Source organism: Neovison vison, chromosome 8, assembly GCF_020171115.1.
Source record: "Neovison vison isolate M4711 chromosome 8, ASM_NN_V1, whole genome shotgun sequence".
NCBI lineage: Eukaryota > Metazoa > Chordata > Mammalia > Carnivora > Mustelidae > Neogale > Neogale vison.
The window spans coordinates 9,725,681-9,751,826 of record NC_058098.1 but is presented as its reverse complement, the minus strand read 5'-3'; the positions used below and the strand labels follow the sequence as shown (position 1 = coordinate 9,751,826).

Sequence of the window (26,146 nt, the reverse complement as noted above, 5' to 3'; positions counted from 1 at the left end):
CAAGTAAACATTTTGAAAGCCCAAAACGCCATGTGGATGGGAAAGGTATCTGTTGTGCAGTTGCTAATCCTCCTTACTCGATAAAAATAGAACATTAGCCACCCAAGTGGACCCCTCTGATTTCCCCCTTAATTTCACTGCCCTGCATGATCCCAGAAGGTGGTGATCTGAAATTCCTTGAGCGTCCCCTTCTTTGCTCTGGGGTCTTTCCCATGTGAGAAAAATGAAGATGAAGGTATTATTGGTCTCTGTCATGTCAATTACCTCAGGATATTTCGAGAAGTTAGCAGAAATAATTTTTCCCATCAGAGTATCAGCACATGTTAGAAAACAGAAACAAAAGCCCTCAAACGGATTTATGGGAAACCCGGAGGACCACTGGCTTCATGGCTTTTAAGGACCAGTGACCCAGTGGGGATAAAATTAACTTCATCTTTGTTTGGTGCCTCAGTCTTTAGGATGCCCCTATTCCTTTCAACTTAGTTGTTGCTTCAAGTAGTTAAGCTGTTAACAAAAGCCTGGAGGGTGGAAAGAATAGGGGAGGGGACAGTTCTGGAGGCCATTTGGGATATTTCTTCTCCCAAAATGGGCACTTTCAAATATACTTTTTTTTTAAGACTTGGAGAGACAGCACACATGAGAGAGAGAGAGAATATGAGCAGGGAGAGAAGCAGACTCCCTGCAGAGCAGGGAGCCCAACCTAGGACTTGGGATCATGACCTGAGACAAATGCAGACACTTAACCAACTGAGCCACCCAGGTGCCGCCAAATAGATTTTTTTTTTTTTTTTAAGATTTTATTCATTCACTTGACAGAGCGAAATCACAAGTAGATGGAGAGGCAGGCAGAGAGTGAGAGGGAAGCAGGCTCCCCGCCGAGCAGAGAGCCCGATGCGGGACTCGATCCCAGGACCCTGAGATCATGACCCGAGCCGAAGGCAGCGGCTTAACCCACTGAGCCACCCAGGCGCCAAATACACTTTTGACTTTAATAAAACACAGAGCTTGATGCTTCTTCGGAACATTTTTGCAAGGGCTTATCTTAAATACCACAGTTGCAAAGCCCACTTTTGAGAGGTAAATTTACTTCCTTATCCTGATTTTGGCCTAGTTTAACTAAAGCTCTTTATTTCTTTTAATATTCAGGAATAGCTGGAACAGGTTAAAGCTAAATGACACAGACCTAGAATTTTTGTTTTTTGTTTTTTGAATTTTGAGAGAGAGAGAGAGAACACGTGAGACAAAGAGCACAAGCAGAGAACAGCAGGCTGAGGGAGAACCAGGCTCTGTGCTAAGCAGGGAGCCCAACTCGGAACTCCAGCCCAGGACCCCAGGATCATGATCTGAGCCAAAGACAGATGCCCAACCGACTGAGCCACCCAGGTGTCCCTGGCTCCGGATTTTTTCCTTTAGGCATTAAGTCTGGATTTTCATGTGTACTAAGATTGTAAAACCATACACAACAGCCATATTTTACCAAAAACAATGGCTTCTTTGGGCATATCAGAATGATTGCTTTGAAAACCAACCCATTTCCTTTTAATATGGGTTCCTAGGGTGTCTGTGTGGCTCAGTTGCTTAAGCCACTGCCTTCTGCTTAGGTCATGATCCTGGAGTCCTAGGTTCTAGTCCCATATCAGACTTCCCCTTCTCTGAGGGAGCCTGCTTCCCCGTCTCCCTCTGCCTCTCCCCCCACTTGTGCTCTGTCAAATAAAGAAGTAAAACCTTTAATTTAAAAAAAGAAAAAAAAAGGCATTCCAAATCTCTGTGGTCATTTCACAAATGCTGAATCATTATGTCGTACCTGTCACTAATAAATGTGACATATACCCCATTAAAAAAATACAAATTCTGGGGTGCCTGGGAATCTTTAAAAAAAAAAAACATATATATATACAAATTCAGTACAATCATAATTCGTATTTGGGATCATGCCACTTTGCCAGTTACATTTTACAGCAAAACGTACTTTAATTTTCTTTCTAATTTTCTATCCAAACCTTTCCCCAGCTTTCCTGAGAAAATTCACTTCTGCATGTATACATCCTTCAAGACTCATTTACTTTTAGATCCTTCTGGAAGATAAAGGACATTCTCTGCCATTGATGAAATCATGTACTGCCTGTGACTTCAAATAAAATAGATGGCCGAAGAGATGTATTTGTTAGGCAAAAGCAATAAACAGTCTATTTCTTTTTTCAAAAAGGAATGGGTATTCCTGGGGCACCTGGGTGGCTCAGTCAGTTAAGCGTCTGCCTTCAGCTCAAATGGGGAGCCTGCTTCTCTCCCTCCCTCTCCCCCACAACCCGTGTGCACTCTTGCACGGGCCAACTCTATCGCAAATAAACTCTTAAGAGAGAAATGGGCAATCCTTATTTAAACGCTTCATGATTTTGTTTGTAAAGAGAGAACAGAACTGAGGGAACTGGTAGGATCAAGGCTCTACCAAGACCTTCGACTTCCTCCACAGGAAAAAGTGCCTTCTTTCAATGAATACCTTTGGGGGCATCTGTCTTCTCCTTAGGTCGTGATCCCAGGGTCCTGGGATTGAGTCCTATGTCAGAAACACAGGCTTTGAGTCCTGTGTCAGAAACACAGGCTTAGCCAAAATACAGCTTTTTGACAGACCCAGAATGAACTTCTGCCACACCAAGGGATGAGGGTCTAGGAGAGAGCAGTGTCCTGCCACCTTCACTTCCGACCACAGGCATCGGGAGATCTTGGGTTGGGTCAATAGCAGCAGGGCGGGGAAGGTTAAACACACACACAGGAACCAATGAAACGGGATGAACCCTGTTGAAACTCAGTTACTATGTGAAAACCCACCTTAAAAATTACCCCAACTTCGGGCGCCAGGGTGGCTCAGTGGGTTATAGCCTCAGCCTTCTGCTCAGGTCATGATCCCAGGGTCCTGGAATCGAGCCCCGCATCAGACTCTCCGCTCAGCAGGGAGCCTGCTTCCTTTCCTCTCTCTGCCTACTTGTGACCTCTGTCAAATAAAAAAAAAAATCTTAAAATACGAAATTACCCTGACTCAACCTCTATTTCCTCTTGCACCTTTATCCTTCGAAAGCAATCCTTCCAGGAATGATGAAAATACACCATTGCACACACGCAAGGAGCTACGTAACCGTCATCTTCAAGATAAAGGAGGTGCCCACTGCTGGGCATCTCCTGACCCAGGTGACCTCCTCCCTGGGTCTCAACACACTGAATCAGGATCCACCTGCCCCCGGGGTTGGGACAAATCTCCCCAAGGATAGGGTCGACTTTCTGAGCCCAACAAGGGGTACTGCCATCCTGAACGCTCCCTGCGTTCCAGGTTGTTTTCATGCTCTCGCCATTAATCCTACAAAGCAAATAGATTCTCCCCATTTCGCAGATGAGATATCCAAGGTCGTGAGCTCATGAACCCATCCTTTGCGGACCAGATGTGTACCCATGTCACTTAACCCCTGACTTTGTTTCCTGATGTTCTATGGATGTGGACCAGCATTAACTTCCCAGTTGGGGCTCAAGCCACCTACAGCATTGTAAGCAGGTCTTGCAGCTGTGAGGGTTGCCCTTGAAACAACTGAAGGGCTTCCTGTAAACATGCAGGCATTTCCATACTTTCAGAGGTCACCTGGCTCAACCCAGTGCTCCCAGACACAGAGAGGTGAACCGCCACCTTCCTTCCAGACTGCCCTCCCCTTCTGCACAGCTGACAGGCCAGGTGGGCCCATCAACCAAGGCACCATCCCCACCTGGAGCAAGGGGCCGCCTCTAACCTTCCCCAGACCCTCTGTGCCAACATGACTGCAACGAAGCACCAGTTCCTTTCCCAGAACGCTTTTCTGACAGGTTCTAGGGGTGTCAACTGAAGGCAGAGGATCGGGGGAAATACGGAATTTATTCCCACCCCCCCTTCCAGTCTCACTGAGATACAAGTGACAGTTTAAAGTGGGTAAGCGGAGATTTCCTTCGACCTCCCATCAGGTTTCAACAACAGAGTCTGACTACAAGGAACCCATAAATACCAAGAGGTCGGCAGGTCTGAAGTGACCAAGTCTCGTGACACCTGCACTGCTTACACACTGGCTCCTTCAACAGAAACGAGCGAGATTCTACGTGACGCACTCACATCCCAACCTGGAGAATTAGCTTCAAACTTAGGGCAGAGAAAACACACATAGACAAAATGCACACTTACACAAACCACTGCCAACCCATGTTGCTCCATGGGTCCATCTTCGGACCGTCCATCTTCGCCCCATTGATCCCTGCGGTAGGAAGCTCCCCGAGGTCAACTGGCCAGGAGGTACACTATCCCTCAATGATGATCAAGACTGTTTACGAGGGGTGCCTGGGTGGCTCAGTGGGTTAAGCCGCTGCCTTCTGCTCTGGTCATGATCTCAGGGTCCTGGGATCAAGGCCCACATTGCTTTCCCCTCTCTGTCAAATAAGTACTTCCCAGCGTGAGGAGGGTTTATACTTCCATTAACATTATCTAAGGGCTGGGTTAATCTTGCTTTTGGAGTAAATGCAATGCCCACCTCACTCCAAATTTAGACGAGTTGAGGCCAAAGGACGGACAACCCTTGCAGGGAGAGGTCACCCACCTCCCAAGGAGGTAGCCAAGCAGGGCTCACATCAGGTTAAAGGCCACGAGAACGAATCCCCAGCGTCCTCGACAGTCAGGAGAACCCGTTCACTGATGGGGTCGAATCCACATCTGCAAGGGTCTCAAGCCTGACTCCGGTACTTCCCACTGGGTTTGCAAAGAGAAACACTGCAAAAAAAAGGTAAGCAACAGGGTACCTTTCCCAGTAGGACACTAACCTGATCTTGCCCTTGTTCTCTCTCCCTAGTGGATATTTCTTTCACCATCCTCTCATACAATCCTCCCTTGGAATAAAGTGCCAAGTCCTATGCGATTCTCAGCAGTCCGTTCTGGAGGAAATGGTGTCTCTCTCTGCCCAGTGACTCCTACCAGATTAGGATGGGCAGTTACAGGGGAATCTCCTGTATGGTAAGCCTCCTGTGGTCACAAGTAGAAGTTCTCTAGAATAAATTTACTCTAACAGAACTTTTTGGATTAAAAAGAAAGATGCCAAGCAGCAAGCAGTTATCTGTGTACTTGAGAACACGGGGACAGCATGTAGGTAACCAGATGCACATACATCTTCGATTCTAGGACCTGGAGGGTCCTGAGGGCAAAATGATGCTTAAGTGAGAGTTCTCAGGTTTAGAGCAGAAATGAACCAGAAAAACTCATACACACCTGGTAGAGGGGGGAGCGGGGGGGGGGGGGAGAAAAAAAAAAAAAAAAAAAAACCATCCAAAATTTATTCTCCAACAAGACAGCATCAGCAGGTAAAACTACAGGGTTTCTCCAAAGATTATACATTCACAAGGGCATTACTTAACAGTAAGAAAGGCTCTGGCGTGTTCTCTGTAACAATATCCACTTCACAGTGTAAACAGGTTACTAGCATTGTGTTCAACGTACAATTCCAGAAGGAAAGGCACAACGTGGCAAAAAAAAATTTTTGGATCCTAAAAGTCAGGTGCAATAACACAGACAAACTTTTGGTAACGGTCTTGATCTACTTCCCCACAAAGCAGGAGATTTCTCCACTCAGACATTATGGTCTTTCTCCTTCCTTTTTGAACCATGAGAGCACGTTTCATCATTCCATATACAAAAAGGGGAGGGAGTTAAAAAACAAAAACAAAAACAAAAAACAAAAAACCAAAGAATCAAGAAAATATCTTAAATGTCCAGCGGCTCTCACCACATTAATCAACTCAAGGTTTAAGACAGGGCATGAGAACACTTCAGCGGTCAGAAAATAGGAAAATAGACACTATGGCTACAAAAATAAAAAAATAAATGAGGTAGATAAATTAAAGCTTTCACACCCATGACTTGCCTGTTCCAACTTCGTAGCCTTCATGCAACACTCAACAATCTTCATAGTAACTTGGCATTACGATGCACCAAGGACATTTTTGTACAAATTAGTATGAGAACCTATGAGGAACATGCCCTTCTGTGACTTTCTTCTAGAACGAAAACCCAAGTTCTTCAATCGAGTAGGCACTGGCAAACCAAATGAAGTCACCTGAGGGTCCCTGCTCAGCTGCCCACCTCTCCTGGTGGCTCAGGAAGGAGGCATCTGGAAAGCAAGGCAGTCTATTGGCACTCTTGGGGCTCTAACTCAACTGTATTTAAATAAGCAGCAACACACATCGACTCCCTTCGGACTAAACGCAGTCCATTTGAGGGCATCCCATTTAAGGTTCCAAGGTTGAAGGAATTTTGTAATTCTGCAACCTTAGTTTAAAAAAAAAAAAAAAAAAAAAGTACATTCAGGAAAAAAAGGAAGGATAGGCGAAGGAGGCTTGGTGGTCAAACACAGGTCCCTAAACAGAGATGCCAGATCACGTCCATGTACCCGCATACAGTCACCAGGAAGTATCTAGTAACCCCCCCGGAATTAGTCTAACAGTTGTCTTTTCCACTGTAGTTCAGTTCCAACTTGAAATAGGGAGTCTTTGGAAACAGTTACTCTCGGTTGTACAAAGATTTTTATGTATACAGTTTGTCGCCAAGTAACAGAGCTACTTTGCAAGACCCGCTTCTTTCCAAAATTAAAGAAATTCTAGTCTGTATTTGTTTCAGTATGTATTTTCTTTTGGGGGTTTTTTTTTTTTTCATTTTTTTTCTTTTTCAAATTTTTTTTTTCGATTTTTTTCTTTTTTTTTCTTTTTTTTCTTTTTTCTTTTTTTGCAAAGCAGCATACTGACATCTGATTGTAGGACTTGCCTGAGGTTGTGATCACAACTGTAAACATTATTTGCACATCAGTAAGAAACAAACAGGAGGAGATGGGTTCTTTGAAAAAAGGGAGAAAAAAGTACAGTTCCAGAGGTCATTCTGCCTGCGTTTCTCCTTCAATCAGCGTTCCTCTCCTAGAGCTTAGCTGACTGCGATCTTATTTTCTTCAAGGAAGTGAGGGAACTGGTGTTTGGGGACGCCATCAGCAGCACCTGGCTTTTCCACTTCAGCACTGATGGCTGACTGGGAGCCATCTATCTTGGAGATCGTGGTGTTGTTCACAATGGAGCTGGCCCCTAGGGAAACCGGAAGGGTAGGAATCCCTCCGCTCTGGATCACAGAGATTTCATTGGTCTTCATGGCCAGACCTCCATTGAGCATGGTGGTGTACTGGTTCCACACGACGGGGTCCACGTTCACCGAAGGCGCCAGGATTTCTTTGGGAAACATCTCAGGGACTCTCTTCCCATCAGTTCCTAACAGAGCCATGGTGTTCTCGATGGCCAGCTTCCTCCCACGGCGTGCCGAGCTGTTGTTGGCCCCGTGTGTCATGTAATGGACCTATGGGAAGAGCAACAGAAAAGTTTCCGCCAAAACAGAGATTTGATAGCGTGCATATTGGCAAGCTCATCCGTCTGTGGATGGGCTGGAACATTTTCAAAATTCAGTTATCTGTTCTCTGGTGTCGGGGGGGTGCTGGGGGGGTGTTGGGGGTGTTGGAAGGGGGCATGAAAATCAAGATCTAGCAACAATGGGCCCACATTCCTGCCTGGAGGCAAGTCAAGACAACCAAAGCGGGGGACATTTGCTCCCATTCTGTCCCCATAAACAACTACAGGGACCCTTACTGTGTACTAAGCCTTCTCAAGTGCTACAATTAAAATCTGTGAAGAACGAGCCTGCACAGGTAGTAACACTGCACAGAACTTGACACACAGGCACACATGGAGTACAAATAAAATGGGAAAATCCGTAAGACCAGGACATTGCTTCCATGTCAATATCCTGGTTATGTTATTTATTCACATTAGCTTTTTTGCAAAAACCGTGCCATTGGGAAATACTGGACAAAGTGTGTAAGGACGAATTCTCACTGCACATGAGGTCTCCATGCAGCCTGTGTAAAAACCCGAGCTGAAAACTAACTTTTTTTTTTTTTTTTTAAAGATTTTATTTATTTATTTGACAGAGCGAGATCACAAGCAGGCAGAGAGGCAGGCAGAGAGAGAGGAGGAAGCAGGCTCCCTGCTGAGCAGAGAGCCCGATGCGGGCCTCGATCCCAGGACCCTGAGATCATGACCTGAGCCGAAGGCAGCGGCTTAACCCACTGAGCCACCCAGGCGCCCTGAAAACTAACTTTTGAACAGAACAGATGCTGCCCTCGTGGACTGTTCTACAAACACGTGCTTCATCAATGATCATCATCAACGATCGTCATCAGAGAGAAGCAAGCGCCGCTGGGGCAGCTGACAGGAAAGCCACCGTTGGAATGAATGCTGGTCATTCTGGGCTGGCAGACCTCCTGATGACAGAAATCTTACCACCTCCTTCCACTCGGCCCCCTTTCTAAATACGGGTCTTGTCTGGCTTTTGAGTTTCTAAAACCCTTTCAAAAAAAAAATGCGGTGGGCACTAGTTTCTCGGTCACCTCTTTTCTTTTTTTCTTTATTTTAAGATTTTATTTATTTATTTATTTGACACAGAGATACACAGCACAAGCAGGGGGAGTGGGAGAGGGAGAACCAGGCTTCCTGCCAAGCAGGGAGCCCAATGCGGGGCTTGATCCCAGAATCCTGGGATCATGACCAGAGCTGAAGGCAGATGCTTAACCAGTGAGCCTTCCAGGTGCCCCAGGTCACCTCATTTCAACGCACCAACACCCTCAGAAGTTAGTAGCTATCTTGCCAGTGGGCTCAGAAATAACCTGCTCTTCAGCGCTCTATGCTGTTAAGACGTTCCACGCCTAACTGGAAACACATTACGATAGAACTCATTTAATCTCCAGGACAGGGACGCCTGGGTGGCTCAGTTGGTTGGACGACTGCCTTCGGCTCAGGTCATGATCCCGCGGTCCCGGGATCAAGTCCCACGTCGGGCTCCCAGCTCCACGGGGAGTCTGCTTCTCTCTGACCTTCTCACTCATGCTCTCTCACTGTCCCTCTCTCAAATAAATAAATAAAATCTTTTTAAAAAAAATTAAAAAAAAAAAAATCTCCACGGCAACTCTGAAAATTGTCACTACCATTATCCCCATGCCTGCGTACAAGGAGCCATTATCTGCCCAAAGCCATTTGTGCAGCAAAAGGAGCTCCAGACCTTCCCTGGGCAGATCCCGGGTCCTGGGAATTAACTGAAGCCTTGGATTTCTGAAGTTGGTATTACTGCTCCTTCCTTGACATTTTTACCAAGGACAAAATTAAAACACAGCTTGTTTTTGTAGTATGTGTATTTTTTTAAATTAAATGATATATAATCTTACAGCTCTTTAAGGCTATGTATTAAGCCTTGAAGTTTTGGGACGCCTGGGTGGCTCAGTCAGTTAAACATCTGCCTTCAGCTCAGGTCATGGTCCCGGGGCCTGGGATCCAATCCTTCATCAGGCTCCCTGCTCAGCCGCAAGTTTGGTCCTCCCTCCCCTCTACCTGCTGCTCTCCCTTCCTGTGCACGCTTGCTCACTCTCTCTCTCCCTGACAAATAAAATCTTAAAAAAAAAAAAAAGACTTAGTTTTAACCCCTGAGCCACAATGAATTCAAGTCAACTGTCTACCCATGGGAGAGAAATGAAGAAGAAAGCCGAGAACATCTCACCCAAACCACCAGGTGGGGCCAGGAGAAAAAACCCAGGTCCCCAGTTCCCATCCTTTGTTCTTATACATGCCACTTTTAGTCCGTACGTGGGGGAGTCTCCTTGCCATCTCCCCAATCAATTCTGGGTGGAATCTAAGGATGGTCATAGGCCATTCTCTGAAAGGACCCAGCCACAGGGTTTTAACACAACTGATAACCTGGAGACTTGCTATCGGATACACTTCATTCACGGCTCCTTACTTCAACCCAGCAGACCAGGAAAAACAGAAACCAACACACAGGGTCATCTTCGAGTCTGTACGCATACACGATAAATGACTTATCAACACCACATTACACTATGCACCACGTATCCTCGGTCTCCAGGCTGATCTCGCCCAGGTACTGTATGATTGTAGAGAGAGGTCACGGTCTGCCCCAGCATCAGGGAAAAACCACCCTACGTGTAACTACTATGTTATACTGAGACAGAAACATCCAAAGACTTCATGTCCCGTTCCTCAAAAAGCATCCTCTGCAAAATGCATTACTATGTCATGTGCCGCTAAGATGGGGGGGGTGACCAATTTCAGACAGATGGCACAAAATATCCCACTTTGAGCAGCATCGTGATGTGAGAAAACGTACTTTCCGATGCCTATTTTGAGAGCCAGCTATGAGATCTGACTACATGGTATCCCACTGTTTTTGTTTTTGTTTTTATCTGGGGTGCCTGGGTGGCTCAGTGTTAAAGCCTCTGCCTTCAGCTCAGGTCATGATCCTGGGGTCCTGGGATCAAGCCCCACATCGGGCTCTCCGCTCAGCAGGGAGCCTACATCCCTTCCCCTCTCTCTGCCTACTTGAGATCTCTGTCTGTCAAATAAGTAAATAAAACCTTTAATTAAAAAGATTTTATTCATTTATCTGACAGAGCACAAGAAGGCAGAGCGGCAGACTGAGAGGGGGGAAGCAACACCCCGCTGAGCAGAGAGCCCGATGCAGGGCTTGATCCCAGCACCCCAGGATCATGACCTGAGCCCAAGGCTGAGGCTTTAACCCACTGAGCCACTCAGGCGCCCCATCCCACTGTTCTCAACGGAAGAATCCGCCACAGATGGATGAACACCAATGAAGACTTGCTGCTCAACATCCCCCGCCCCCCCGAGACACGCACCTTCAGGTTGCCTTTGGTGGTAAACGCTCGCCCACATATGTTACACACGAAAGGCTTCTCCCCCGTGTGAGTCCGCTCGTGGATCTGCAGGGCGCTCGCCGAGGAGAAGTTCTTCCCACAGCGTGTGCAGCCGTGCTGCTTGGCCTGTCGGCGTGGCTGGGCCGCTAACAAAGGCGTCATGCTTGGGGACATGGTCGTGGGTCCACCAAAGGCGCCAGGGACTTCAACTTTGACATAGGTTGGCTGGGCTCGGATAAATGTCGATGGCAGACTGCTACGACCTAGTATCCAGAGAAAAGAAACCCCAGACTTTTATCATCCCATATTCACGCCTTCTCAAACCACAAAAGAGCTCTGATGACAGCTGCCCACCGAGAGCCTGGAAACCGCTTCTGCGAACAGTGTACCTCGGACGCAGCCTTTCTCTCTGGCACATCGACCTGCCCAGGGAGTAACAGCTCAAGTACTTGGGGGAAGTCACCATGCTGGCGTTAGGGTACAGGCCACACACAAACACCTAAAATTCAAGTTCCTGCATAAAAAGTTATCTTTAAGGCGAGCCTGGCTGGCTCAGAGGGTAGAGGACTGTGACTCTTGTTGATCTCCGGGTTGTGGGTTCCAAACCTATGTTGGGTGTGGGGTGTCGAGTTTACTTAAAAATACATACCTAAAAACTATTTTTTAAGAAAAAGTTATCTTTTATGCCCGGAGGGCAACCTTCTCAGATCCCCTCCTACCTTGGGAGCTTTGTGCTACCACTTTGCTATAGCTCAATCAACTTTTCTTTGCTACCCGCCTCCCCACCATACCGCCCCAACTCCCCCACCGCCCCCGCCAAGCAAAAAAAAAAGGCATGCCCAGACACCAGGTTTATTTCATTCTATCAGCAGCTGTTCCCCCATTTCACCATTAACAACATTAACAGGTACCCCACCCGTTTTGTATGTGCATTTTAAAATGGGTCAGATTCTCCTCCTCACCCCCCGCCCATGTTATTAATCTTTGAACCTTGCAATGGGGAGCAGGACCTCAGAATCAAGGAACTATGGCTTATCTCAGTGGCCAAAAAGCAGCGCTTACTTTCTCAAACACATTCTTCTACTGGATCATTTCCGTAAGATTACCCAATGTCTCCCTGGGGCTCAACCACAAAAGTTAAAAACTGGCAAGTGTGCTGTCCATACCCAAACTGCATTAACCACCATAAACAGAAGGATGTCAGTGCTCGGACAGAGGCAGCTACTAATCCCCTCCACCCAGAAGCACAGAGAGGCTAACTGCCCTACAGAAGAGCTGCTCTGCACACGCCACACTGTCCATTTGCCAAGTTCAACCTAGGTTCCTTTTGGATGACCTTGTGCCCAAAATGGACCTAAGTTAAATCCAAAGCTCTATCACCTTCCATCTCAGTGCGGCTGTTCTCGGAGCCGTCTGCCTTGCCACCAGCATCAGGAGATCTGGACTTGAGGCTTTCTGCCTGGCTATTGGCTGGGGACAGCGCCTGGAAGGACGCCATCTCCAGGACATCTGGACTTCGGCTCTGGTACTCCTGGTCTCCCATCACGGAGGACGACGAGTCGTTGGTCAGGCCATCACTCTCCACCGAGCCGTTCTCTCTGCTGCTCTGCCGCTGCAGGACGAGAGGAGCAGGACCCACCTTCCCCGGGGCATCGAGGGAAGCCGTCGCGGCAAACCCGCGCGGGGGGGACGCCGAGTGGACGCTGGGAAGAGGGACGGGGACCTTCAAGGAGCTCCCGGGGGCATCCTGGGGGCCGACCTCATCCACATCGATGCTTTCGAGAACGTCGTCCTGACAGACAGCCCCCGCGCCGCCGTTTTCACTGACCATCATGGGCTCGGGCCCCGTGAAGTCACAGGGGCTCTCGGGCAGGGGCGTGTTGGGAATCTGGCCGCCCATGTGCATCCGGATGTGCTGCTGCAGCAGGACCGCGTTGGTGAACTTCTTCTGGCAGATGGGGCACGAGTGCTGCGTCTTCACGGACGCGCTGGTTCGGTGGACCCCGAGGTGCGTCTTCAGGTTGCCCTTGGTGGAGAAGGCCCGACCGCAGATCTTACACTGGAACGGCCTCTCCCCGGTGTGCGTGCGGTAATGCATCTTGAGGGAGCTCTGGCAGCTCAAGACCCGGTGGCAGATGAGACACTCGTTGGGGTCGGTGGTGGCCTTGTCGATGTTCTCCACCAGCTGCTGCAATTTCAGGGTCTCGGACCCCGGCTCGGGTGTCCCGCTCCCTTGGAAGCCACCAACCCTCGGGGAACTGTGGTGTGGCCCCACCCCAGGGAGCAGGGATCCATCCTCACTGTCTGGAGAAGGCCCGGGCTGCAGGTCGTGGGGCAGGGGGCCGCCCATGAGGTCCTTGGGGTTAGTCCCTGATGAGAGATTCTGAGGTAGCCCTAGGTTGGGGGTCCCTGTTACAAGGACAGGTTTGCTGTCTAAAGAGAGACTCGCCTCCTCTACGGGGACAGGTACAGAGAGTGCATAGGGAAGGCCATTGCCCACCGCCATTTTGTCGTGGAACTCAGCAAAGAGCTGGGGGTTCGCCTTCACCTGGGGATGTCGATGAAAGTGCACCTTGAGGTTGCCCTTGGTGGTGAACCGGTGGCCACAGACCGAGCACACGAAGGGTCTCTCTCCGGTATGGGAGCGGAGGTGGATCTGCAAGGAGCTATCAGTCCCAAAAACCTTGCTACAGTACTTACACTTGTGCTTGCAGAGGACGGCCTCGTCTTTGGGTTTGACCTCCACGGGGGACACGTTCGGTGGCTTCCCCTTCCCTTTCTTGGACGGGTCTAAGGCCACCGTGGAGAAAGGGCTCTGGAAGAGCACAGAGCCTGGGGCCTGAGGTAGCAAAGCGCCGGGGAGGCGCGACATGACGCCCGGCAGCACCCGCGTCCCGTCCGGCTTCAGGGCGAAGGGCGCCAGCCCGGGGGACGCGGAGCCGGCGCCGGCGGAAGGGACGTTTGCGTGAGGTAGCTTGGCTGGCTTCAAGGCGTCCAGGGACAGGCCCTGGCTTCCGGCTTTCTGGCTGAGCAGCGCCACGGCCGCCGACACCTGCTGGGACATGTGGCTGCCCAAGGTCTTGAGGGCGTCGGCCCCCGCGGCCCCCGCGTGCAGGGCGTGCGACGCCCACATGTTCACCTGCACGCGGATCTGCTCCGTGAGCTGGATCTGCTGCAGCTGCTGCTGCTGGAGGCACAGGATCTGCTCCAGGACCCACGGGATGCTGCTGGCGCCGGGCAGGGGGGCGGGCGGCGCGTCCGCGCTCCGCTGGTTCACGGCCACCTTGGTGCCCCGCAGCGCCTGCAGAGTGACGTTCGTGTTGGCCACTTTGCCTTTGGGTACGTAGCTTATGTCCTGGGATGCGGCCGGCAGGGCGGTCTCGGTCTTCAGGTACACGACAGGCTCCGCGCCCAGCTTCTCCTTCGCCTCCCCCGAGCCGCCGCCGCCGCCGCCGCTGTCCTCCCTGGGCCCCTCCTTGCTGCCCGGACTCAGCCCAGCCCCGGAGAAGTCGTCGGGAGGGACCGGCCCCTCGCTGTCGTTCATGATGAGGACCGGGGGGTTCTTAGTGCAATTTTTCTTGTGTTCGAAGAACTCGGAGAAGCTGAAGAACTCCGCGCAGCATTTCTCGCAGATGTGAGTCTCCTCCCGACGGGTCCGCTTCGAGGTCAGGCCATCCCTGCTGCCTTCACTGCCACTCCCGGGGGGGTTCATGGGAGCACCTGGGTAAGAGAGCACAAGCTAAGAATGGTGCCTAAGAAGGGGCACGGGGGCTCTTTCTAGCAAAGAACCACAACTCACCATACAGACATCTTCCTGTGTCCAAACAGGCTGAAGACTGTAAAAGGGAACTAGGCCTCCAGAGGTCGGAACCAACTAACCACTTGTGTAGTGGGTTAACTGTGCCCACCCCCCTCTACCCCCCCCACCCCACCCCCTGGGCCGCCAAGTATGTCCAAGTCCTTATACCCAGCACCTGTGCATGTGAACTTACTGGGAACAGGATCTTTACAACTCTAACTGGGAGAGTCCCTAACCCATTGCTTGATGTTCTTGAAGAGACAGGGAATGAGAGATGGAACAAATAAGGCCCTAGGAAGGAATTACGGTCGCTCTAAGCCAGAACTGCCAGAAGCCAACAGGAGATAGAAAGGAGGCTTGAAACCCTTTTCCCCTGTCTCCTGAAGGAAGCCACCCTCACCGATACCTCAATTTCAGGTATCCGGCCTCCAGAACCATTCACCTGAATTATGCAATCCAATTTGCAGCAATAGTTTATGGAAACCTTGGGAAATTCATACAACTTCTCTTTATTAAAATAATCCCCTTAGAGCTCTGCACCCCACTCAGAGCGAGCTTGCAAAGGCCAGTGGGTCTCACGCAGTGAATATAAGTGACACTGGGAATGTTCAAATACAGCTGCTCATCCCCACGCCAGGGCTGCTGAAAGGGAACTGCATTATGAGTGCACCTTCCCAGTTCCAAGGTGCCAACACTGAAAATACAGAGAACAGCACGCTGGTCCATTTACACAGGAAGGCCAAGCGGATATTCCAAGGAGTATTTTCTTTTTTAAAAAAGATTTTTACTAAAACAACAACAACAACAAAAAAAAACCCAGACACTAAAAAAGATTTTTACTTATTTATGACAGAGAGAGGTAGCGGAAGAGGGAAACCAAGCACAAGGGAGCTAGACAGAGAGGCAGACTCCCCGCTGAGCAGGGAGCCCAATGCAGGGCTCTATCCCAGCTGTGATCATGACATAAGCCGAGGGCAGAGGCTTCATGACTGAGCCACCCAGGCACCCCATCCTAGGAACATTTTCATGAGACACTGACGGAAGATTTCATGTTCAAAGAAGGCTGTGACCATAGAGAAAAAAAAATTTTGATGATCTTACACATCATGAAAAACTAGAGAAATGCCTTATTGGTCTGGACACTATATTAATAAGCCATTATGTAAAAAGAGAAGCCTGAGAATGGAAAGGGATGGGAATGATGGGTTTCGCTGCAACTTCTACTTGCAACTTCTATTCCTATAATGTATCTGAAATGAAATATACAAAATCAAACACTTTCCTGTTCTGGGCAGTTACATTTGTAAAAAGGATTGGTCTCCGGGTTTCTTTTATAACTGGGTCCTATTCCCTTCAGGGTTAATGGAAGCCTGCATATTAAAATGCCCATCTTGAGACTGTGGCTTTTATCTGGACATCTGGGTCCTAAAAACAGGAAGTCAGGTGAGAAGTCCCCCAACCTACTTTACTGTTCTCATTTCCTGGCTATCCAATTGTAGGTACACTCCCCCACGGAGAAACCAGAGATATACCTCAGAGTCAGGATCTAAACCAACAGATAATTGCACATGTATACAAAGATCCCTGTAAGAACAGTTTTGGTTTGTTTGTTTGTTTTTAAACAGAAATGTTAAATGTTCTGTATTCAGCCATACAGCAGAAATGGCGTTAACTTCTGGATGCTCTCACATGGAGACGAAGTTAGGTGAAAGAAAACAGGCTGCAGAAAAATACATAAATGTGACCACTTTTGTTTAAAATACAACATGTCTGAAATGTACAAATGGATGGAAGAGAGGCCGAGAAGGATACATCTCACGTTTAAATAAATTATTACTTTTTAAAGCAAACTAATATATTTTGCCTCTCAACTCCTTCTTGGGTGATTACAGCCCCTAAAACCATGGGGGTTTGACTGAGGAGTCCCGCACAGTATGGGGGTGGAGGTGATCTTGAAAGAAGTTTATTTCCTTTTTTTTTTTTTTTTTTTAAGATTTTATTTATTTGCGAGAAAGAGAGAGTTGTAAGCACAAGCAGGGCAAGAGGCAGGCTCCCTGCTGAGGAAGGAGTCGATGCGGGATTCATCCCAGGACTCTGGGATCATGACCGAGCTGAAGTCAGACGCTTACCTGACAGCCACGCAGGTGTCCCAGGAAAGTGTGTTTCTCTTGAGAAGATCTACAGATTTCCGACTTTCAAAAAGTAATTCTTTAAAATTTACATAAGCCCATTCTTTATGAATTTCAGACCTGGCGCTACGAAGTTTTGTTAAGGGGTGTGTGGGTTGGCGGTGGGCCAGGGATGAAGAGCCAACAGCCGGTGTAGGGAACATAGGTTAGGGCTGACCCAGCACTTGCCTGTGAACAAGCTGGATATGGAAGCCTTACCCTTCAGGATCTGCCCAAAGCAAGCATAACTGTGACAACCTCATGCGGCAGGTATGCCTGGGTTCAGTGAAGTTTTTAACAAATGTGTAAAATTCTTACTAATGTGCCCGATGCCATCCTGGATGGAATCTGGCAAGAAAGGTGCAGATACTGTGGAGTTCAGTGAACATTATTCTCTACACCATTTTATCTCTCTAGTGGCTCCCATGGTTAGCTGGGAAACTGGGGAACAAAACTTTTCTAACCACCATCACTGAATGCCTAACTCATTCACCAACACATCCCACCTCCTACTGGGCACACCACAGGGCAGCTAGGGATCCGACCGGTGGTGAAATGATGACCATGATGTTCTGTCTGCAGGTCGGACCGGGGACACCTCTAGGTGCCCCCTACTATACTCACCCAATCTATTAAAATTACCTGCCCCACTGACAAACGAGAAACAAACTGAAGGACCGTGCCTTGCTCAAGGCAACACAATTAAAAATTAGTCATAGCTAACTTCTGAGCACTTACTATGTTGCCAGGCATAATTCTAAACAACTCACAGGTTCTAACAACTCTGAGGTAGGGGCCGTTGTATTTCAGAGGGGGAACCGAGGCACAGAGGACATCAGTTTGCCCAAAGTAATACACGTGATAAAGGGCAGGGCCAATATTAAAACCCAGACATGCAGCACCCACACCTTCCCTCCTTCCTACACTTCCTACCATCATGTTTCTTCTGTTGAGACTGCAACTATCTTTCCTCTCAAAGACACCCCAGGAAGGACAGAAAAGCCTGAGGGGTCAGGTTGGCAAGGAAGGGGAAAGGGACGAGGACACATGCTACTACAATCTTTCTAGAACTCCTGGAAGTCACTTGAAAAGTTAGTACACAAGGGCACCTGGGTGGCTCCATCGTTAAGTGTCCGCCTTCAGCTCAGATCATGATCCTAGCATCCCAGGATCAAGCCCTGCACCTGGCCACCTGCTTAGCAGGAAGCCTGCTTCTCCCTCTCCCACTCCCCCTGCTTGTGTCTCTGACTATGTCCCCATCAAATAAACAAATAAATAAAATCTTTAAAAAAAAAAAAAAAAGCACTAGTACAAAACACATCCCTGCTACCCTCCTGGGTGTTCGACAGGTTAAATTCCCAATCCCAGCCATATTTCAAGTCAAGTTAAAAATATTTGTCAATTCCCAGAATACAGTCAGTACTTATCCCCATACTTTCCCAGGACCGGGAGTGAGGTGTTAGAGGCAGTGTTATGTAGCACTCTTTCTGGAAAAGCAATTCTGGCAATTATGTGTCAAGAACTTTAAAAAGGACAACTTTTAACAAGTTTCCCTTGGCAGGGAAATACACTGCCGGGAGGTGCACAGAAAAGAGAAAGATACAGTTCCTTCCGCAGCACTCAGCAACATCATGTTGGTTCCCCCGCATTTCTCCTCTGACCCTTGTTAGGAATTCGCTTTATGAAATAAGGATACATTTCTCTTATTAACAAACAGCAAAAACAAAAACAGGTACACTCTGTGGCCAAGCAGGAAGGCTCCGGTTAAATGAAGTCAGGGCACAGAGAAAAAGGGATTCATCTGTAGCCTACAAAAAAATAAAGCAGATCTCTTACTTGGGGTATTCTAGAGGGCAACCACCCCAGATTTATTTCAAGAGGAGGAAGAGAACAGGGTGTAGATCTGCGGTTCCACTGCCTTTGTGGATAAAGACACAAATATGCACGTGGAAAATCCTCGGTCTATAGTAAGAGAAACTAGGGCTGCGTACTACCTCTTGGGAGTGTGGGCCTGGGGACTGAGGGGGGAGAGAACATTTTACAAGGGTCAACCTTTGTACTATGGTTTCTTTTTCATTAGCATGTTTCAACCCCTAGACTCAACCATTGTTAACTTCTGGAAATCTCCAGTAAAGCCACATGCAAGAATACCATCCAGGTCTGTAAGGGGAACCACCCCACCCTCCAGCAAAACACATGCTCCCTTAACCCATTCATCTCTGCAGCCACATCATTAGACAAGTGTCCTCAGGCCCAATTTGCAGATGTGCAAACTGAGGCTCAGACAGAATTAAGTGGCTCAAGGTAAGAAACTGCTCACCAGGAAAAGACGACCAGGGATTGTATTCTTAAGTACCATCAAGAAGGGCGCTAAACTTAGGGGCCTCATTTATCATTGCTTCTTCTAGAGCAGTTTCTCACTTTTTTTTTTTTTTTAAAATTTCATCCTTCTACAGAGGCTTTTAGAGCTTTCTTTACTACTACTTCTCCTCCCTCGCCATGAAACTTTTTAATACCACAAATATATTGTATATCTGTATGTGCAGTATGGTCCTTCAGGAAGGCCAAAATCCACTGTACATCAAGTTTTCTGTCCCCATCCCCTCAAGAAAATGTTCACACACACCCCCAAAAAATTTTGAAAAGGGGGGACTTGGGATCTGAGCCCCACGTCGGGCTCTCTGCCTAGCGGGGAGCCTGCTTCCCTCTCTGCCTGCCTCTCTGCCTACTTGTGATCTCTCTGTCAAATAAATAAAATCTTAAAAAAAAAAAAAAAGTTCACCCCCTTGGGGACAATATTCCTTCATTGAGAAAGCCGTTTCTAAACCAGCATTTTTAAACTGAAGTCCATGAAATTGGGTAAGAAACAAAAATGAGATCTTTATTTTCACTAATCTCAACTAAAATTTAGTATCTGACTTTCAATGACAAATGTAGGAGAGACACCACAGTGGTACTTGCAGAAGCTGCGACTTGTCACCCACAGAAAGCCAATCTTTTCCTATGATGTTAATGCTGCTGCCTTACTGGAAATTCTGGGTTACCTAACAGCTGTTCTCATCTTTTTAATAAAGAAGCACATTATTCTATCACAAATGTTTTTTGGTTTTGATAACTGTATTTCAGTGCAATCTATTTCCTTGGTGTTTGTGTATTTTACTCTTTGCACTGAAATAGGAGAAGGAAGCTATGGCACAAAAATGGTTAACACACCCACCCCCCCCCACCCCCCCCCCCCCCCCCCCCGGCACTAGAAGGATCTAACAGTTTCCAAGAGTGATTTACAACCTGAATACCAGCTTGCCGTCCCTGTATACACAGGCTGGCCTCTTCTGTGGGCTGGATACAATGCCAGCAACATCCCACTTGAGTCTTAAAACAGAGCAGCTCTGAACCCATGTGCAGTAAAACGGACCTTCTCCATCCAGACCACCACGAGCAAACACCGAAGCCCTATTTGCCGGGGAGTAAGAGGAGTGGGTTATGGACAATTGCCTGCTAAGCTTAAGTTACCCCTTCCCAAAAGGGAAAAAGGCAAAGTTCAGAGAGATTACCGGCAACTCGTACTTCCATCTTTCCACCCCACCCCCACTCCGAATTTTAGGAATGTTATCTCTCAGCATCTAGTTATCCAATAAGTTGGAAGAATGCAGTAAACCCAGCAGGGGTCTTAGATTCAATCACTGCCAAATGGATAGAAAATACTCTTACTATTGTATAGAAGAAAAGCTCATCTACCAGAAGCCAATCAAACTCTGCAAACTCCAAAATGCTTAAAAAATAAAACCAGTATAAGCTTGAGAAAAGCATTCTGCCTCAAGCTTCTTTTCCTCTCCCCCATTTCTATATTAAAAAGAACCACAATGAGTAGATTTACCTAAAGTATACAGTATCTTCTACCCTCCCCCACCCACAGGATAATTGCTTACCAAAAAAACAAAAGGAAAAGAGATGTCCTTTGAACTGGCTGAAAGAAAGTGCCCATTTACCAGTTTAATTTTAAGTCTCAACTCAGAAACCGAGAAACACTAACAAGGCTTTAACTTGATTCACAGATAGCAGATTAAAGCTATACTTAAGTTCTACTTAATGAAAAGCTAAAAACTTGTTTCAGAACAGTGTTGGATCAAAATTCAGAGACTGTGCTAAGAAGGAGAAACAGTAAAAGAATCAAAGGAGGCTGTAACAGCTGTTAATGTGTCTGGGTTCTGCTATTTACACATTAAGAGATAGGTCCTATTTTCCAGAAGAATTGGGAGTTGTTCTTTTAAGCAAACCTGTAAACTCCATGCAGGCAGGGGTTTGTGTTGTCCCTTTCCACAGAGCACCCTCTCCCCTAAACAAAAGACCAACGGTCAAGAAGTTCATTTGAAAAAAAAAGGGGGGGGGAAGGCGGGAGTAACTAGCATTGCATTGCTTGTCTGCATCTACCCTTTTAAAATGGTATAGATGCTTTCTTTTAAAAAAATCAAAAGTACAACAGGTAAAGGGTTGATAAAGGGGGAACTTTTTGAACTCTTTCCCATGACTTTTCCAGGGCACTAAGGCCCAGAGCATGACATGCAAACACTGTTTTTTTTTTTTTTTAATTTCCAAGTCTCCTCCCCAAAGACCCCTTAATCTAAGTCCGAAAAGGCACATCTCAAACATTAAAAGGGAGGAGAGATCGTCAAACTCCACTGACTAAACACTCATCAGGACTCCTTCATCAAAGGAACTGATGGAAAATCCCATCTCAAAACCAACCAGAGTCAGATCATGATAAACAGCTACAAGGATTCGGAGCAAAAGGCTGAAACCAACCACGAGCAAGCCATTTCAACCCGGGGCTACTGTTTACTCTAAAATGAGTGCAAATGAGAATTAAAGATCATGTACGAGAGGTCCCCAGTCACTGGCACTCAGTAGGCTACAGTTAAAAACCACAGAATCATCTCAATGGGCACTTCTGGACAATCTCGATGGAAGAAATAAAACTGAAACACTGTTATGCTGAACAAAATTGATTACAAATCACATTCCCAGCACACAGTGGGTCTCCTGCGGTTGAAATGATCTGAACAGGGCTCTTCACCCCCACTGTATAAAAGAAAAATTCAAAAGCTCAGAGAAATCGAGGTCTCCAGATTGCACAGCTGAAAGTCATACAACCAGACAGGAACGGTCATCTCTAAAACCTTACCAGAACACTAACTTTATTCAAAAAGAGGAAGTCCTAACTCCTTCTCCTGCCTCCCAAGATGGCTCCCCAACTGCCCCCACCCCCCGACCATGAGGAAGCCAGGGGAGGCTGAAATGACCACGTAGGGACTTGTGCAATTTATTTTTAACGGAACAAAAGGGGCTACGGGCAAGCGGGAGCCCCTTTCTCTATCAGAAACTAAGATGGGAACACAGAGGGTCGGCCTGCAACGTTCAAGCCACTATCAGGGAGATTTCCCTCTCTCCCACAATTAAAATAGCAACTTCCAAGGGCCCTCTTCTCAAAATCATTACAGCCAGAGGAGGTCATTTCGGTTTAGAAACTGGGGCTAGGCAGCTGTTTGAAACTTGGGCATCTTAATCGTTGATGGTTGTAATCCAGTTTAGCACAAAGGGCATTCGAAACTCTTTTGAGAAAATGCTAATTTTCCTGTATGTAGCGTGAGTCCACTGCCCACCTGCAGATGTTTTGATCTCCAAACTCCATTTTCCTCAAGAACTACATTTTTTAAAAAGATTTTTATTTATTTATCTGACACAGAGAGAGATCACAAGTAGGAAAGGGGGGGGCGGGCTCCCCGCTGAGCAGAGAGCCTGATGTGGGGCTCCATCCCAGGATCCTGGGATCATGACCTGAGCTGAAGGCAGAGGCTTTAACCTACTGAGCCACCTAGGCGCCCCGAGAACTGCATTCTTTCCAAGAGGATCTCAAATTGGTTTTGCAAAAATAGGACTGGCCCAATCTTAGTAAAAATATTATACATATCTACATATCTATCAGTGTATACATATTTACCTATATAGATCCATGTTTTCTCTCCCTATAGCTACATAGATATAATATACAGATAGGTACACACGTAACAGGCTGCTCAAATGCAAAATGCAGCCGTTAAAACGTACTGCTTGAGGAAACTACCTTCTGTCCCATTGTGGCAACGGAAGATTCTGCAAAAACATTCGAGGACTTAGCAAAGAATAGCAGGTACAGCTAGGGCTCCGGCAAGGAACTGGTCTGAGTCCCCAAGGGCGCCCGTCCTGCGGCCCAGCCCGGCGCTCTCCATCCCCGGCCCCCCCAGCCCGTCCCACCCTTCAGGTGTGAGCCGGTACCTGTGAGGGGACCCGCCTCTCAGCAAAGCGTGCGGCTCCAGGCTGGGCCTCCAGGGGGCGCCCGCGCGCAACTCGGCGGTCCGCTCCAACCCCAGCGATCAATAGCGAACCAACCACCCCTCACCCCCGCCGCCCAAATCGTGGAGGGGGCGCAGTCATGCCCGAGATCCTAAGCCCTGCCCGGGGTAACTGACTGTACACTCCAACCAGCGTAATTTAAGAAGCCGCCGTGTAACAAGCTCCCCGCAAAGGTGCCGAACACCACCAAAAACACCACTTGCGTGCGCCCACCAAAAACCAAGGGGGTACGAGAATGGGGAGGTCAGAGCGAACCAGGGGAGGGGTCAGAGCCCGGAGGTCGCCCCTCCTCTCGGGAGGAAGCGGGCGGGCGGAGGGTTAACCCTTTTGTTCCAGGTGGGCCAGGCGACCGACGAAGCCTCTCCATGCTCAACCCCCCCCCACCCCCCCCAACCCGAGGCACAAAGAGAGTCCATCCTCCTGGGACCTCGGGTACCGGCAGCCCTGACCATCAGACGCCCCGAAAACGCACAGCCGCCCCTCGTCAAGACGATCTCTTTAATTTGCCCTGGAAAAAAAATGTTATTTGCGGGGGGTGGGGGTGGGGTCGCAGGGGTTTACATTAACCTATTACAAATTTGGGCAACATAATGTATTCCCTACCCCCAAAAAGGGGGAGGTAGCAAAAAAGGAGCGCAGCCTTCCTACCAGAGTTACGGCTTGGAGTGTCTGGGACAGCAGTGCACACCCCCATCAGCGGCTGAGAAATTAGAAAGCAGGCGGGGAGAAGAGGGGAAACGATCCACAAGGCCCAAGACGAGGTTAACAACGCCCCCTCCCCCCACGCGTAGCTAAAAACTTATCAGGCGACAATTTGGCGGGCCAGGACGGAGGGGAGATAGAGGGAAATCGACTCGCTCCTACAACCCCCTCGGTTAAGTAACCCGGAGGAGGGGAGTTTGCCCGGCAGCTCCAGGCGGGGTTGGGGTCCCGAACGCCTCCCGACCCCGGAGACGCTCGCCGCGGAAGCGTGGGGCGGGTCAGCCCCGGGAGCTCGCCCTGGCCGCGACCGCCCAGCCCTGGCCCGAACTCTTCCCCCTGGCCCCCGGGGCGCGCTTCTGGAAAGCCGGGCGCCGCAGGAAAGCCCCGCAAAATTCCAGGCTGGTGCACCCCAGAGGAGCTGCCACGCGCCCGCGCCCCCGGCCCCTGGGGGCCTGCACCCCTCCGGCTGGCCGCGGTTATTTTTAGGAAGTCGGAAATCAAAGATGGCTGGAGGTCAGGCCCCGAAAGGTTAGGGCGAAGATCGGCAGGCAGCAAAGACCGAGGAGAAAAAGCCAAAGCCCTAAGGAAATTTTTTTAAAAGGGAAATACTGTGCCCTTCTCCCACACCTCTTCGGGTCCTCCAATCACCTCAGCGGGTGGCCCGCACCCCAGCTCCCGGAGATGGGGAGAGGTCGTGCCCCCTCCCCCCGCTTGGCCCGGGAGGGGCGCGTGCAACAGATCGCCCTCCCCCCCCCGAGGGGGGTCTTCCAGGGGCGCGCCCCTTCAGCCTCCTAAAAGAGCTCCCAAGGGGTGAAGGAAAAGGTGGGGACCCCCGGGGTCTTTCTTTTAAAAGCGGCGCCAGGGAGGGAGGAGGGGAACCTAAGTTACAAGTGGGGGGGAGGTAACTAGCGAGGGGAGTGGAACCAATTAAGAGAGGGGGCAAGGGACGAGTAGGTAACCTTTCAGGAATGAGGGACACGGGGGGGGGTCAATCTTACAACAAGAGGAGCGAGACCTGGGGGTGAAACTTACACAAGAGAGGGAAGAGGTAAAGTGTAGAATTAACAAGGGCGGGGGGGGGGACGACGAGCGTGCCTTCCCTAGAACTGAGACCCCAAATCTTGATTCCAGAATCTGCGCTGAAAGCCGCTAGCTCCCCGAAGCTCGCGCCTTCGAGGGTCCAGCGAACGTCCGGAAAACTGCCCGCCCCCGGCGCGCGCCCCCAGCCCCACTCACCCGGCTCCCCCGCCGCCGGCGCCGCTGGGGCCGCATCTGCAAACTCCGGGGCCGGCTGCTGCGGCTGCTGCTCGCCCTGGTCCTCCTCGGAGTTGATGTGCTGGGGTTTCGCCTGCTTGCGCCTCGACATGGTGCGAGCATCGGGCCGCCTGGAGAGCCGCGGTTATTTGCCCACTCCGCCACAAATTCCTGGAGTTAGGAAATTTACCCCCCTTCGGCCGGAACGCGCATGTCCCAGTAATTATTATTATCAATAATGCATTGCGATTTATCATGAGCCCTGACAGCTGATTGGCCTGGGTCCAAGACCTCAGAGATCATTTAAATAAGCCCTCATTGATCAGGGAGGGGCGAGGCATTCTGGGCTTTGTAGTCCGGCCCTACATGCGACAAAGGCGTGTTCATCGGGGGAGCGCAACTAATTAGCATCCGGGCTCAGATTGGCTGGATCCTGCACGAAATCGGAGGGCACCCATCCTCGCTCGAGCTATCGGAGTCCGTGGAGAGAAGAATAAAAATAATTGTGTGCTTACTAAAAACTAGGAGCGTCCGTCTAAGTTTTGGGACGAGCGCATTTGGTCGTGTGCTTCAAAAATTACTTTTGTAAGGTTGATATCCGCGCAAGCCGGGGTGGGGAGGTAGTTTTCTGGGGAGTAGTTTGGTTCCGAATTTTTACATCTACCCAAAAACCTACAAACAAAAAACTGAGATGGGATACATGTCTCCTTCCATCTTATTTTTGACTGAAATGTTTAAACGGAATTTCGAGATGCCCGAAGAAGAGTGAAAATGGTGGTTTATTCAACCTTCCCAATCCATCTCACCTCTTAAAGTGGCCTTGGAATTTCCGAAATTTCAGATTATCCTCTCACCATGGTTTATTTCCTTTAAATGCTAAATAATAGCCCCAGGGTTCATATTCACAAGGATTGGTTTGTTGTGACCATGCGACTTTGGTTTTTGGTTTGGGGGCTTATTTTTACTCTAAAATGACTGGATACTAAATACAGAAAAAGCAGATTAAAGGCCAGTATAGCCAGAGATAATAT

At 48.8% G+C, this 26,146-nt stretch overlaps 1 protein-coding gene across 2 annotated transcripts; it reads right to left on the bottom strand.

Annotated features, from left to right (window-relative positions):
- Positions 1-6,716: 6,716 nt before the first annotated feature.
- On the bottom strand, positions 6,717-25,467 carry SALL4 (spalt like transcription factor 4). 2 transcript variants are annotated; one of them, XM_044262819.1, is made up of 4 exons: positions 25,098-25,467; positions 13,503-14,522; positions 10,785-11,065; positions 6,717-7,384 (listed from the first exon to the last, which is right to left on the bottom strand). In XM_044262819.1, exons 1-4 carry the CDS (start codon positions 25,225-25,227, stop codon positions 6,965-6,967), a joined length of 1,851 nt encoding a protein of 616 aa, XP_044118754.1. In that variant the 5' UTR covers positions 25,228-25,467; the 3' UTR covers positions 6,717-6,964. The 2 variants fall into 2 exon arrangements, with proteins under 2 accessions (XP_044118754.1, XP_044118752.1); XM_044262817.1 differs by having other exon boundaries at positions 6,718-7,384; positions 12,183-14,522.
- Positions 25,468-26,146: the final 679 nt, after the last annotated feature.

Coding starts and splice junctions, on each gene's coding strand:
- SALL4 (XM_044262817.1), bottom strand. CDS start 25,227: ATGTCGAGGCGCAAGCAGGCGAAACCCCAGCACATCAACTCCGAGGAG. Junction 14,523..25,097: donor GCCGGCGGCGGGGGAGCCGG/GTGAGTGGGGCT, acceptor TCTCTTACCCAG/GTGCTCCCATGAACCCCCCC. Junction 7,385..10,784: donor CCACCAAAGGCAACCTGAAG/GTGCGTGTCTCG, acceptor CTCTTCCCATAG/GTCCATTACATGACACACGG.